We start from the raw sequence: 14902 nt of genomic DNA, 5'->3' as shown, positions 1-14902 counted from the left end.
AACTCGTGCATGTTATTGCCTACAACAAACACATCATTGATTTTACTTGTTTCAGCCCGGCCTGTAATGCACTCACTACCTCAGCAACCAGGCAGCCGGCCCAGCAATGTGGCGGCACCCAAACCACAGATGAAAACCACAGGTATTAAAGCTGCAAGGATTGTAAAATCTTGGAATAAATTAAGACTGAATTATTCTGGGGTTTTATTTCAATCATAGAAATTAAGATCTGAAGGTTCAAGCAAGTCCGGCTAGAAAATGACAAATATTTGCTAGACTGAAGGAAAAATTCACTAGCCCAAATATTTTTCTGACAATAATGTCTTAAAATCACTAATAGTCCTGTGTAATGAGCAATTATACTTGTACATGAATAAATACTCAAATTAGAATTTTTTGCCAGACTGAAGGAAAATTAAGAAATATTTTCTGACAATAACTGACAGTTTTCTGATAATTTTCTTAAAATCAGTTATATATGTTCCTGCATAAAGAGCTCATTACACATGTACATGAATGAATACTCACACAATACCTGTTTTTAACAGTTATTTATTCTATGGAATACAAATTTATTCTCTGCAATACAAAAATATCAGTCTATCAATGGCTCCCCTAAATCTCCATCTTAGTCAAAATTGTCACCTAAATATATTCAATTTTCAATAGTTTTTAAACACTCTTCATCTAAATAGATGTTTTCTGACTCATTTTTTAATTCTGGTTAACAATATAGCTCTAATTTGAACATAAGTTGATAGTTTAACATGTTAGTATTGCACACAAAACATTTTTGTTTCAATGTCTTACCTAACAAAACGTTCCGAGCGGAAAGACAAAGAACACAGGTTAATTTTGTGGCTAGTTGCATGGGCGATTCATCCTTCTTGAACATTTTTCTTGACAAAAAATTATTAAATTGTTACTGGAAAGGGAAAGAGTGACGTTTCCCTATTTACCGCTTGATCTCTGCATGTTGACATAGATTCATAGCAAACAAACAGCAAGCAAATTAACAATGATTAATAATAGCCATGCTGATAATTGATATATATGACGATGAATTGGATTACGACCATCTTTTTTTAGGAATATATTTATAAGTCCAGGTGCATTTGTATATCCAGGGTTATCATGTGACTAACAAATCTCTTCATTGGTTTAACAGTTATAAATATGTATGAAACATTGTGGTTCGACGTCATTCATTTAGTGTTAAATGTTGCAGCCCCAGTTGTGACGGCACAATCCCAGCGTTCAGCAGTTCCGGTGACAACTGTTCCAGCTCTTGCTTCTCAGGCGCCGTCGGCAAGTCCTCCCATCATCGTCAGCTCACCCATCAAGGTACAAGTCATGGAAGGACTACCTCTTTAGTTGGGAAACTACTTGTTTACCTTAGGGAACTACTTCTTTACTTTGGAAACTACTTGTTCACCTGGGGGAACTACTTCTTTACTTTGGGAAACTACTTGTTCACCTGGGGGAACTACTTCTTTACTTGGGAAACTACTTGTTCACCTGGGGGAACTACTTCTTTACTTGGGAAACTATTTATTCAACTGGGGGAACTACTTCTTTACTTGGGGAAACTACTTGTTCACCTGGGGAAACTATCTCTTTACCAGGGGGAACTCGTTCTTTACTTGATGGAGTACTTGTTTACCTTTTGGAACTTCTTGCCTTGGGGAAACTTTCTTTATCTTGAGAAACTACTTTTTAGGGGAAATACTTCTTTGCTGGGGAACTACTTGTTTACCCGGAACTACTTGTTTACTTAGGAACTGTTTTTCTTTTGGGAACTACTCATTCTGGAGGAACTACTTGTTTACTGGGAACTACTTCTTTTCTGAGGGAAAAACAACTTTTTTGGGGGAAACCACTACTTTATCTTTGGGGAACTACTTTACCTGGGGGGAACTACTACTGCTTTACTTGAGGAAACTATTTCTAATTATCTGGGGGAACTACTTCTTGACCAGTTTACTCCAATAAACCACTTTGGAAAGAAATGTTGTCTAATTCTAAAAAAGGGAGCTAGGTTCAACGTAAAGCAAAGTCAGCAACTACCATTCTATGTTCAAATAAAAAATGTAAGAGGTAAAAAATTAATATTTGTGTAAATGTGTATTAACAGGGTCCAATTGACCAGATGTGTTTCAAATCTTGAATTATACTGTAGCTGATCATGTAAAATTTGTCAAAGCTTCTTTTAGTGTTATCAATCCCCATGCTAAAATATTTTATGCATACCCTAGGTTCAACATGACAAGGAGTTTATGCCAGCAGCACAGACGGCGAGTATGAAGGACAAGCGAGCGGAGCCAGTACCAGTGTTCTCTATGAATGATGAATCTTCCAACTCTAGTCCTATACAGCAGCAACCTCCACAACAGGCTGTCAAACCTCCGCCTCCAGGAGCTACACATTGTGAGTAGCCGTGTTGGCCTCGTAGGAGTTGTTATAAGGGACTATGGTCTATCCTATTGTTTATAGATGCAAAAAGCAGCTTTTGGAAACCAGTTTTCTTGGCCTGAATGCATGCATTGTATATGGCTTAAGAGGTAATGGGATGTTATTGAAAGCTAATACAGGAGTCTACAGAGGAATAAAAGCCAATTTGAAATATCTTGTGGATTTTGTTTTATATATATATATAGGGTTAGGGTTAGCCATTTTTTTCAACCGGTATTTTCTGTATTCCAGTGCCGAGTGGTTTGGGTGTGATGCCAAGTCAGGCATCCGTACCGCCAGTTACCAGTCAGGCTAGTGAACAGAAAAAACAGGAGATGACAAAACCCTCGCTCTCACAGCAACAGCAGCAGCAACAACAGCAGAAAAAGGTATAAACACGTTGCTGAAATTGTATACCAAGAGCCAGAATTAAGATGAACTAGTTAATGGTAATAATTAAAATGTACCACTCAGCTTGAGATGGAGAATTAATGTCGTCTTTTATATATAGTGTATCAATACACCAAAATATTATTGAGATGCCATTTGTTAAAACTAGGACAGGTTGTTTACATCTTTAGGTTAGTTTGCACAAGCCTGAAGGAAAAGATTTAATTAGTTAAAAATGTTCTCAATAAGTTTTGGTGTAACCGTCTGACCGCCGTCTCAGTTAGTAAAGTTACTTACCAGTTTCTACTAATTCTACTTAAAACCGGCTTATTTTTGCAAAATTGAACTGACCCAACTGCCTTTGGAATTGTTCATTTTGGCCGCCAGTTGGTTCTCATGGAGAATACTTCTACTTTGTGGATTAACGTTATTTTGCTTTACTTTAGACCATTGCCACCATGATAGGAAGTGCTTGGCGTATTTTTCATGACCCACAGACATTTTGTTGATGAGTTATGTGCCCTTTCATATGCATGTACATAAATTTGATATTGATATTTCCAGGAGTTAAAGTTGAAGAATACTGGATCGTGGGCAAGCCTGGCCAACATGAACACTCCAACAAGCAAGAAGCCAATGTCGGCTAACAGCTTTGAGCTCTTCAAGAAGCAGGCACAGGAGAGAGAGGAGAGGGTGGGTATTAACTTTACATGTAGGTCTTTTTGAAAGACACAAATATTAAGATTTCAATAAGGCAATGTTTTGTATTCCTTTAAGTTCCCTGTCAGGAAAGTATTGACAGTTTTGCTTAGTTTAAACCTGATTTATTTTACAACAATAGTGAAGAAAGTTATATTAACTTATTCTAAGTCACTCTTGTTGGCACGATGTTGTGCAAGAGTGTGGTCTTGTGCTGTGGGGGAAATCAAAGAAGCCGGAGAAAACACACTTGTCCGGCTAAGTGACCACCAACCAAACTCGCATCAGCCCAGGCTGGGAATCAAATCAAGGTTTGCTTTACCGTTGGGGCCTTATAAGAAATATTTATACCATGTCCATTGTCAATCCTGAAAGAAACACTGGTATACGAGTGTTTGAATTGTTTTCAGGAGAAGGCTATGAAGCAACAGGAGGAGTATCGCAAGGTTATGAAGGAGAAGGAGGAGAGGGAGAGGATACGCATGGAAAATGAACGCAAGAGGTGAGCATACATTTATTACCTTATGTTTAGGTGTACATGTAATGACGGGATTAGATATTTCATATGCTGATGTATTTAATTGTGAACAGACAACTGAAAGAACCTTATTCTGTAACATATAATTGTGTTAACTAGAGTGATTTCCCTTAATGGTTGATTGAATTCTATGAATCTTAAACTGAAGTGATAAAAGTTTGGATTACATGATGTTTAGCAACGTAAAGCAGCCATTGAAAAAAGTTCATTCACTTTTGGCATGGTGCTTTGCTGTGTTAACTGTATCAGTCTATTAACATGAAGGAAAGCTGAGTAAGGCATGGCATGTTGGTGTGGTAATTGTATCTGTCTAGCAGATGAAGATCTGCTGAATAAGTGTGCTAAACTTTGTGATTATTGTTTCTACAGGGAACAGGAAGAAGAGGATGCGTTGGAGAAGGCTCGCCTGGCTACACTGCAGACTGACATGCAGGCACAGAAGGAGGCAGAGAAAAACCGGGCCGAGAGGGAGAAGGAGCGCCGGAAAGAGCAGGAACGGAGGAGACGACAAGCGGTAAGTAGTAGTAGGCTGTAGTAATAGTACATAATCAACTTTATCAGGACATTGGGCTGTCATTCTGGGCTCCATATGTCTCCGTAAAGGTTTTATGTATTGTGCACTTTCTTCCTCTGACATTTAGTAGAGTTCTAGTATCATAGGTGTTAGTGATAAATTAATTCATAATTTTGATACGAGTTGTATATCATTACAAAGGTTAAGGAAGAATTAATTGTACTACCCCTTATATTAAACTCAGGGGCCAATGACCCCTTGTGTTGAGCCAAGGGGCCAATGACCACTTGTGTTGAACCCAGGGGCCAATGACCACTTGTGTTGACCTCAGGGAGCAATGACCACTTGTGTTGACCTCAGGGAACAATGACACGAGGAGCAAATTCAATTAGTCTTAAATGAAATCCGATTTAAAATCAAGCTTTGAGAAATTTGGACCTGTAGTTACTTCATTATTTCTACATTCTGCATCAAATAACTAACCTTGACTTGTATGGTATCTTGGTTTCTTCTTTCAGATGTCCAACCAAATTGATATGAACGAGCAGAGTGCCCTAATGGCCCAGTTTGAAGATGGATTATGATCCATGCTGTTGGCAACCAGGTGCCAGATCATTCTTATGTGACTGTGAAAACTCACAAACATTGATCTAGAGATGCGGATATCATGTTGATTAGAAAGTGTCACTTTCTGCGTTAATACATTGATTAAGATATGAAGATGTGTGTTATAAACATGGGTATCTCTATTAAAAATGGGATTGAAAAAAGATGTTGCAAGTTAAAATACAAACTGTCTTGTACAGTATATTGTCTGTCGAAGCAAAAAGTGGGAGTCAGGGAAATACATTTTGTTCTCAGTTTTGGTTTTGAATAGAAAGAAGAAGGCATAGAAGTAGTGAAATATATGGACAAGCTTAGAAAGAAGATTTGTTAAAATTGCAATCTCCATGTATTTGTTATGTGGCAAATAGATTGCATTATTGGCAGAGAGTCTGTGTTTTAGTATGGGGAGTAAATAAATGAAAATGAATCGGTGGAAGCAATATTGTTCAATTTTTTAGGATGGAAGATTGCGTAATATTGTAATGTTTATCATACTGTGTATGAATTAAGTATTTAATAGTGTGAGAAAGGAAAGTAAATGGATTTATGCAGCTATCTTGCATGCTGTAGTTGCTGAATGTCTTGACAACTGTGGGTTGTAATGCCATAATCAACATATGGACATTGATCAAGCTGATTAAACTGTTAATTTTCCAACAGTAATGTTTGGTACTTCACGTTAATCAAGTCAGGATTAAGTTCTTTGGAACAAAGTCAGAGCAGTTTGTTGTTCAGTCTTTTTGGGATGTAATAATAAACAACTTCTGTTTTCATTTTATCCATGGCCAGAGGAATTAAAAACGATTCATGGTGAGTTTACAGGTAAACTGATACGCCACATTTTAAATGAATTCATTCCTCTTTGGCTTATGTTAAATTATATTTTCCAAATTTATCTGAGGGCAGTCTTAATGTGACTGCAAGTTGAAGTTGCTGACCTTGTGTCCTTTTGGAATTTGAATGCTTTTTAAGTGACCACTGGACATAAGCATACCTTGATGAACTTTATCAACACCAAGAAAGCATTAACCCATGGCTCTTGTTCTCTTGTTTACTTGTATCTCAAACTTCATTGTACAATTTTTACATGTTGCATGTCCATTTTACCATGTAAACGTTTCGGTTGATAGTATTGACCTCCATGTCGTTCCATGAATATTGTCATATCCATACTAGTTATTATTGTGATAATTCTCATGTTCCATATCTGATCATGCTAATATTGTGTGTTCATTTCATAGCACTTGTGTCAAGAATAAAGACAATAAAACAACATCACCTTTTTTGCACTGTTTAATAAGTTAGCATTATATTCGTAGATTCTAGCACTTACATTTAGAGGTATCATTGTATATATCATTACTTCACACTGTGCATTTAAATATCAGTTATGCCACATAAATTATTATGGTCTCCAAAAGAGTCCTTTATTTTGCCTACATTAAGCAGTATCTTAATTGAAAGGAATGATCAATCTGTAAGACCATCTTCTTATCGTGTAATATAATACCTGTATTGAATGAATGCGGAGGTAAACCTGGTTGTCTGATCGAAAAGTAGAATGATTTAATAAACCTGCTTTGTACATGAAAATAACTATTTTGTCCCGTTTCTTCAGTTTTAAAATGAAATAAGATGATCAGATGGGCCTGATGAAGTTGACCTTTATCAATGGTAGAAATCGAGATCAGCACAAGTCGGCAACCCCGAATGAATACAGCTTGTTAAAACTTTTGGGGTTTTGTTGTATGGTTATACATTCAGGTTTGTTCAAGAAAATTTTGCAATTTTGTAGCACACAGTCTTCAAGCTTGTTCAAGAAAATCTTACAATTTGATTATTAAGTATTCGAGCTTGTTCAGGAAAATTTCAACCAAGTGTGGTCATTTTTATAAGCATTTAATGAAGGTTTATTTTCAGCCATAGAGAAAATCCACTCTGGTTGTTTTTATCTGTGTTGCATTTACTAAAATAAATTGTGTTAATTTTGACATTGCGGTAAGATAAAAATTCAAATTACTTTTCTCTGATTGATAGCATATTTGTAACTTATTTTATTTCTTCTTTTGATCATGATTCAATGAATATATTTGAAGAGTGATGGAAATACTTTTATGTTGTTTAAATTGTTGAGGCTTATTATAGCAAAGCGTGGTCTATATACTTTTGTATTTGTCAAGTTCTTCTGTTCGCTGTATTTGTTTAATCAGTGTTTTAAATTTATATCATTTTCTCGTGTTCACAGTTTGTAAATTTTATATTCATATTTATAAAAACTGTTGTTTGCCTGTTTGTTACAATTTACGGTGTAAATTTTCTGTCCTGTTTCTCATTTTTAGTATTTAAGGTAATTGTGTTGTATTTTTTTTTGAAAGTCGATTTCGCTTGATAGTAGAAGTATTGTGACAGACTGCTAACCCAGTAAAATTACAGGGATAAGCCCAGTAGCCGAAAATTACACAAGATCATGTTAAAGGCACACATATCAAGGCCAAAAAACTCTTAAAGAAAGACATAAATATTTTACAATGTAATAAAACAAACGAATAATACATGAATAGAAATATGATTTTTGCTAAATCAAATGTCACAAATAGTGACATATCTGAATATCACCGAACAACAGTGATTATCGGAATTTTGAATCAAATTAGAACTAAATATCGAGACTTTTGCAAAACAGTCAGGATCTACTATAACACTAAAAGTAATTCCAACTGTTTTGTATTGTGCCACCTTATTGGTGTAAATACTGGGCTTAAAGGCATATTCCACATGCTTCATTCAGGGGCCTGGGCTGGTGTTCAGTTTTACCAATTAACAGTTTTGGATGCTTTGAACCTTTAACACGCTGTATTTCTACTTTGTCTTTAACACTTCGCAAATGCCAAGGCATTGTTTCAATCGTATTTTATCAATCTGCTAACACCTTAACTTGTTATCTGACAACCTGAGGTATTACATGTTCAAATTTTACCTCGAGGTGAACTATTCATTAGATTAACTTCATATTATAGGATGGAGCATGTTGAAACAATATGTGTTTGAATCTATTTACAGAACACACATAATTCAAATAAATTATGTATGTGAGTCATCATTCTTGTTTGGTTGTTTGTATATTTATAGTGTAAGTGGGGATGCCTATCCATTACACATTCTTTTCAAAGTAAAAGAAAAATAAATAAAAATATTAAAATATGAAATATATTCTTGTTGTATATATTGAACAATCATCAACAATTACTTGTTTCTTTATCGACCACTTATTGTTTGATGAGCTTGCAAATTCGAAGTCTATGCAAGAAGTCAAAATTCGATTAAATAGGAAGCATGGTCCGTAAGTGTAGTAAAGACAATGGTACACATGAAGCTGGTGAAGAAGCCTTTTGACGCAACACTTCATTCCCTAACCCAAGCTGTAAGTTAATACAAATTACTGTCCAGCTCCATGCAAACCACTCTCGTGCTCCAGCTGTAAGCTTATACATATCGATCTTGAGCTCTAACTTAAGGCTGATACAAATCAAGATCCGGCTGTTAGGTTATTCATATCACTCTTGAGCTCCAATTTAAGGCTCATCAATATCACTTGAGCTCCAAAATCAGGCTGATACCAGTTCCCTTGAGCTCCATGTGTAAACTGATACAAATCACTCACGAGCTCCAGCTGTACGCTGATACAAATCACTAACGAGCTTCAGGTGTACGCTGATACAAATCACTCACGAGCTCCAGCTGTACGCTGATACAAATCACTAAGGAGCTCCAGCTGTACACTGATACATATCACTCACGAGCTCCAGCTGTACGCTGATACAAATCACTAACGAGCTCCAGCTGTACGCTGATACAAATCACTCACGAGCTTCAGCTGTACGCTGATACAAATCACTAACGAGCTCCAGCTGTACGCTGATACAAATCACTCACGAGCTCCAGCTGTATGCTGATACAAATCACTAAGGAACTCCAGCTGTACGCTGATACAAATCACTAACGAGCTCCAGCTGTACGCTGATACAAATCACTCACGAGCTTCAGCTGTACGCTGATACAAATCACTAACGAGCTTCAGGTGTACGCTGATACAAATCACTCACGAGCTTCAGGTGTACGCTGATACAAATCCCTCACGAGCTCCAGCTGTACGCTGATACAAATCCCTCACGAGCTCCAGCTGTACGCTGATACAAATCACTAAGGAGCTCCAGCTGTATGCTGATACAAATCACTTATGAGCTCCAGCTGTACGCTGATACAAATCATTAACGAGCTCCAGCTGTACGCTGATACAAATCATTAACGAGCTCCAGCTGTACGCTGATACAAATCACTCACGAGCTCCAGCTGTACGCTGATACAAATCACTAACGAGCTCCAGCTGTACGCTGATACAAATCACTAACGAGCTTCAGCTGTACGCTGATACAAATCACTAACGAGCTCCAGCTGTACGCTGATACAAATCACTCACGAGCTTCAGCTGTACGCTGATACAAATCACTAACGAGCTCCAGCTGTATGCTGATACAAATCACTAACGAGCTCCAGCTGTACGCTGATACAAATCACTAACGAGCTCCAGCTGTACGCTGATACAAATCCCTCACGAGCTCCAGCTGTACGCTGATACAAATCACTAACGAGCTCCAGCTGTACGCTGATACAAATCACTAACGAGCTCCAGCTGTATGCTGATACAAATCACTCACGAGCTTCAGCTGTATGCTGATACAAATCACTCACGAGCTCCAGCTGTACGCTGATACAAATCACTAACGAGCTCCAGCTGTATGCTGATACAAATCACTAACGAGCTCCAGCTGTACGCTGATACAAATCACTAACGAGCTCCAGCTGTACGCTGATACAAATCACTAACGAGCTCCAGCTGTATGCTGATACAAATCACTCACGAGCTCCAGCTGTACGCTGATACAAATCACTAACGAGCTCCAGCTGTACGCTGATACAAATCACTAACGAGCTCCAGCTGTATGCTGATACAAATCACTCACGAGCTCCAGGTGTATGCTGATACAAATCATTAACGAGCTCCAGCTGTATGCTGATACAAATCACTAACGAGCTTCAGCTGTACGCTGATACAAATCACTAACGAGCTCCAGCTGTATGCTGATACAAATCACTCACGAGCTCCAGCTGTACGCTGATACAAATCATTAACGAGCTCCAGCTGTACGCTGATACAAATCACTAACGAGCTCCAGCTGTATGCTGATACAAATCACTCACGAGCTCCAGCTGTACGCTGATACAAATCACTAACGAGCTCCAGCTGTATGCTGATACAAATCACTAACGAGCTTCAGCTGTACGCTGATACAAATCACTCACGAGCTCCAGCTGTACGCTGATACAAATCACTAACGAGCTCCAGCTGTATGCTGATACAAATCCCTCACGAGCTTCAGGTGTACGCTGATACAAATCACTAACGAGCTTCAGCTGTACGCTGATACAAATCACTAACGAGCTCCAGCTGTATGCTGATACAAATCACTAACGAGCTTCAGCTGTACGCTGATACAAATCACTCACGAGCTCCAGCTGTACGCTGATACAAATCACTAACGAGCTCCAGCTGTACGCTGATACAAATCACTAACGAGCTCCAGCTGTATGCTGATACAAATCACTCACGAGCTCCAGCTGTACGCTGATACAAATCATTAACGAGCTCCAGCTGTACGCTGATACAAATCACTAACGAGCTTCAGCTGTACGCTGATACAAATCACTCACGAGCTCCAGCTGTACGCTGATACAAATCACTAACGAGCTCCAGCTGTATGCTGATACAAATCACTCACGAGCTTCAGGTGTACGCTGATACAAATCACTAACGAGCTTCAGCTGTACGCTGATACAAATCACTAACGAGCTCCAGCTGTACGCTGATACAAATCACTAACGAGCTTCAGCTGTACGCTGATACAAATCACTCACGAGCTCCAGCTGTACGCTGATACAAATCACTAACGAGCTCCAGCTGTACGCTGATACAAATCACTAACGAGCTTCAGCTGTACGCTGATACAAATCACTCACGAGCTTCAGGTGTACGCTGATACAAATCACTAACGAGCTCCAGCTGTACGCTGATACAAATCACTCACGAGCTTCAGCTGTACGCTGATACAAATCACTAACGAGCTCCAGCTGTACGCTGATACAAATCACTCACGAGCTTCAGCTGTACGCTGATACAAATCACTAACGAGCTTCAGGTGTACGCTGATACAAATCACTAACGAGCTTCAGGTGTACGCTGATACAAATCACTAACGAGCTCCAGCTGTACGCTGATACAAATCACTAACGAGCTCCAGCTGTACGCTGATATAAATCATTAACGAGCTCCAGCTGTACGCTGATACAAATCATTAACGAGCTCCAGCTGTACGCTGATACAAATCACTAACGAGCTCCAGCTGTACGCTGATACAAATCACTCACGAGCTCCAGGTGTACGCTGATACAAATCACTAACGAGCTCCAGCTGTATGCTGATACAAATCCCTCACGAGCTCCAGCTGTACGCTGATACAAATCACTAACGAGCTTCAGGTGTACGCTGATACAAATCCCTCACGAGCTCCAGCTGTACGCTGATACAAATCACTAACGAGCTTCAGCTGTACGCTGATACAAATCACTAACGAGCTCCAGCTGTACGCTGATACAAATCACTAACGAGCTTCAGCTGTACGCTGATACAAATCACTAACGAGCTCCAGCTGTACGCTGATACAAATCACTAACGAGCTCCAGCTGTACGCTGATACAAATCCCTCACGAGCTTCAGGTGTACGCTGATACAAATCATTAACGAGCTCCAGCTGTACGCTGATACAAATCACTAACGAGCTTCAGCTGTACGCTGATACAAATCACTCACGAGCTCCAGCTGTACGCTGATACAAATCACTAAGGAGCTCCAGCTGTACGCTGATACAAATCACTAACGAGCTCCAGCTTTATGCTGATACAAATCACTAACGAGCTTCAGCTGTACGCTGATACAAATCACTAACGAGCTCCAGCTGTACGCTGATACAAATCACTAACGAGCTCCAGCTGTATGCTGATACAAATCCCTCACGAGCTTCAGGTGTACGCTGATACAAATCATTAACGAGCTCCAGCTGTATGCTGATACAAATCACTAACGGGCTTCAGGTGTACGCTGATACAAATCACTAACGAGCTTCAGGTGTACGCTGATACAAATCACTAACGAGCTCCAGGTGTACGCTGATACAAATCACTAACGAGCTTCAGGTGTACGCTGATACAAATCACTAACGAGCTTCAGGTGTACGCTGATACAAATCACTAACGAGCTTCAGGTGTACGCTGATACAAATCACTAACGAGCTTCAGGTGTACGCTGATACAAATCACTAACGAGCTTCAGGTGTACGCTGATGCAAATCACTAATGAGCTCCAGCTGTACGCTGATACAAATCCCTCACGAGCTCCAGCTGTACGCTGATACAAATCCCTCACGAGCTCCAGGTGTACGCTGATACAAATCACTAACGAGCTCCAGCTGTACGCTGATACAAATCACTCACGAGCTCCAGCTGTACGCTGATACAAATCACTAACGAGCTTCAGGTGTACGCTGATACAAATCACTAACGAGCTCCAGCTGTACGCTGATACAAATCACTAACGAGCTCCAGCTGTACGCTGATACAAATCCCTCACGAGCTCCAGCTGTACGCTGATACAAATCACTAACGAGCTCCAGGTGTACGCTGATACAAATCACTAACGAGCTTCAGGTGTACGCTGATACAAATCCCTCACGAGCTCCAGCTGTACGCTGATACAAATCACTAACGAGCTCCAGCTGTACGCTGATACAAATCCCTCACGAGCTCCAGCTGTACGCTGATACAAATCCCTCACGAGCTTCAGGTGTACGCTGATACAAATCACTAACGAGCTCCAGCTGTACGCTGATACAAATCACTAACGAGCTCCAGCTGTACGCTGATACAAATCACTCACGAGCTCCAGCTGTACGCTGATACAAATCCCTCACGAGCTCCAGGTGTACGCTGATACAAATCACTAACGAGCTCCAGCTGTATGCTGATACAAATCACTAACGAGCTTCAGCTGTACGCTGATACAAATCACTCACGAGCTTCAGCTGTACGCTGATACAAATCCCTCACGAGCTTCAGGTGTACGCTGATACAAATCACTAATGAGCTCCAGCTGTACGCTGATACAAATCACTCACGAGCTCCAGCTGTACGCTGATACAAATCACTCACGAGCTCCAGCTGTATGCTGATACAAATCACTCACGAGCTTCAGGTGTACGCTGATACAAATCATTATCGAGCTCCAGCTGTATGCTGATACAAATCACTAACGAGCTTCAGCTGTACGCTGATACAAATCACTCACGAGCTCCAGCTGTACGCTGATACAAATCCCTCACGAGCTCCAGGTGTACGCTGATACAAATCACTAATGAGCTCCAGCTGTACGCTGATACAAATCACTCACGAGCTCCAGCTGTACGCTGATACAAATCCCTCACGAGCTTCAGGTGTAAGCTGATACAAATCACTAACGAGCTCCAGCTGTACGCTGATACAAATCACTAACGAGCTCCAGCTGTACGCTGATACAAATCCCTCACGAGCTTCCGGTGTACGCTGATACAAATCCCTCACGAGCTCCAGCTGTATGCTGATACAAATCACTAACGAGCTTCAGCTGTACGCTGATACAAATCACTAACGAGCTATAGCTGTACGCTGATACAAATCAATAACGAGCTACAGCTGTACGCTGATACAAATCACTAACGAGCTTCAGGTGTATGCTGATACAAATCACTCACGAGCTCCAGCTGTACCCTGATACAAATCGCTAACGAGCTTCAGGTGTATGCTGATACAAATCACTAACGAGCTCTAGCTGTACTCTGATACAAATCACTCATGAGCTCCAGCTGTACGCTGATACAAATCACTCACGAGCTCCAGCTGTACCCTTATACAAATCGCTAACGAGCTTCAGGTGTATGCTGATACAAATCACTAACGAGCTCCAGCTGTACGCTGATACAAATCACTAACGAGCTCCAGCTGTACGCTGATACAAATCACTAACGAGCTTCAGGTGTACGCTGATACAAATCACTAACGAGCTTCAGGTGTATGCTGATACAAATCGTTCACGAGCTCCAGCTGTACGCTGATACAAATCACTAACGAGCTTTAGGTGTATGCTGATACAAATCACTCATGAGCTTCATCTGTACGCTGATACAAATCACTCATGAGCTTCATCTGTACGCTGATACAAATCACTAACGAGCTTCAGGTGTACGCTGATACAAATCACTCACGAGCTTCATGTGTATGCTGATACAAATCGCTAACCAGCTTCAGCTGTACGCTGATACAAATCACTCACGAGCTTCAGCTGTACGCTGATACAAATCACTCATGAGCTTCATCTGTACGCTGATACAAATCACTAACGAGCTTCAGGTGTATGCTGATACAAATCACTCACGAGCTTCAGCTGCACGCTGATACAAATCACTCATGAGCTTCATCTGTACGCTGATACAAATCACTAACGAGCTTCAGGTGTATGCTGATACAAATCACTAACGAGCTTTAGGTGTATGCTGATACAA

The 14902-nt window shown here is 40.1% G+C and overlaps 1 protein-coding gene across 7 annotated transcripts in view; it reads left to right on the top strand.

Moving 5' to 3' along the window:
* Positions 1-8404, top strand: part of LOC128224709 (bromodomain-containing protein 3-like) — a 32528-nt gene extending 24124 nt beyond the window's left edge. For all 7 annotated transcript variants that reach the window (XM_052934686.1, XM_052934691.1, XM_052934690.1 and 4 more), the window contains exons 18-25: positions 56-142; positions 1229-1344; positions 2256-2427; positions 2704-2840; positions 3406-3534; positions 3951-4042; positions 4448-4592; positions 5111-8404. In XM_052934686.1, coding sequence (XP_052790646.1) covers positions 56-142; positions 1229-1344; positions 2256-2427; positions 2704-2840; positions 3406-3534; positions 3951-4042; positions 4448-4592; positions 5111-5176 — 944 coding nt within the window. In that variant the 3' untranslated portion in view covers positions 5177-8404. The remainder of the gene's footprint in view (positions 1-55; positions 143-1228; positions 1345-2255; positions 2428-2703; positions 2841-3405; positions 3535-3950; positions 4043-4447; positions 4593-5110) is intronic.
* The last annotated feature ends 6498 nt before the right edge of the window (positions 8405-14902 follow it).

This window comes from Mya arenaria, chromosome 17 (assembly GCF_026914265.1).
Source record: "Mya arenaria isolate MELC-2E11 chromosome 17, ASM2691426v1".
Lineage (NCBI taxonomy): Eukaryota > Metazoa > Mollusca > Bivalvia > Myida > Myidae > Mya > Mya arenaria.
Note: the sequence above shows the minus strand (reverse complement) of the source record. Positions and strands in the feature narration are given on the sequence as shown.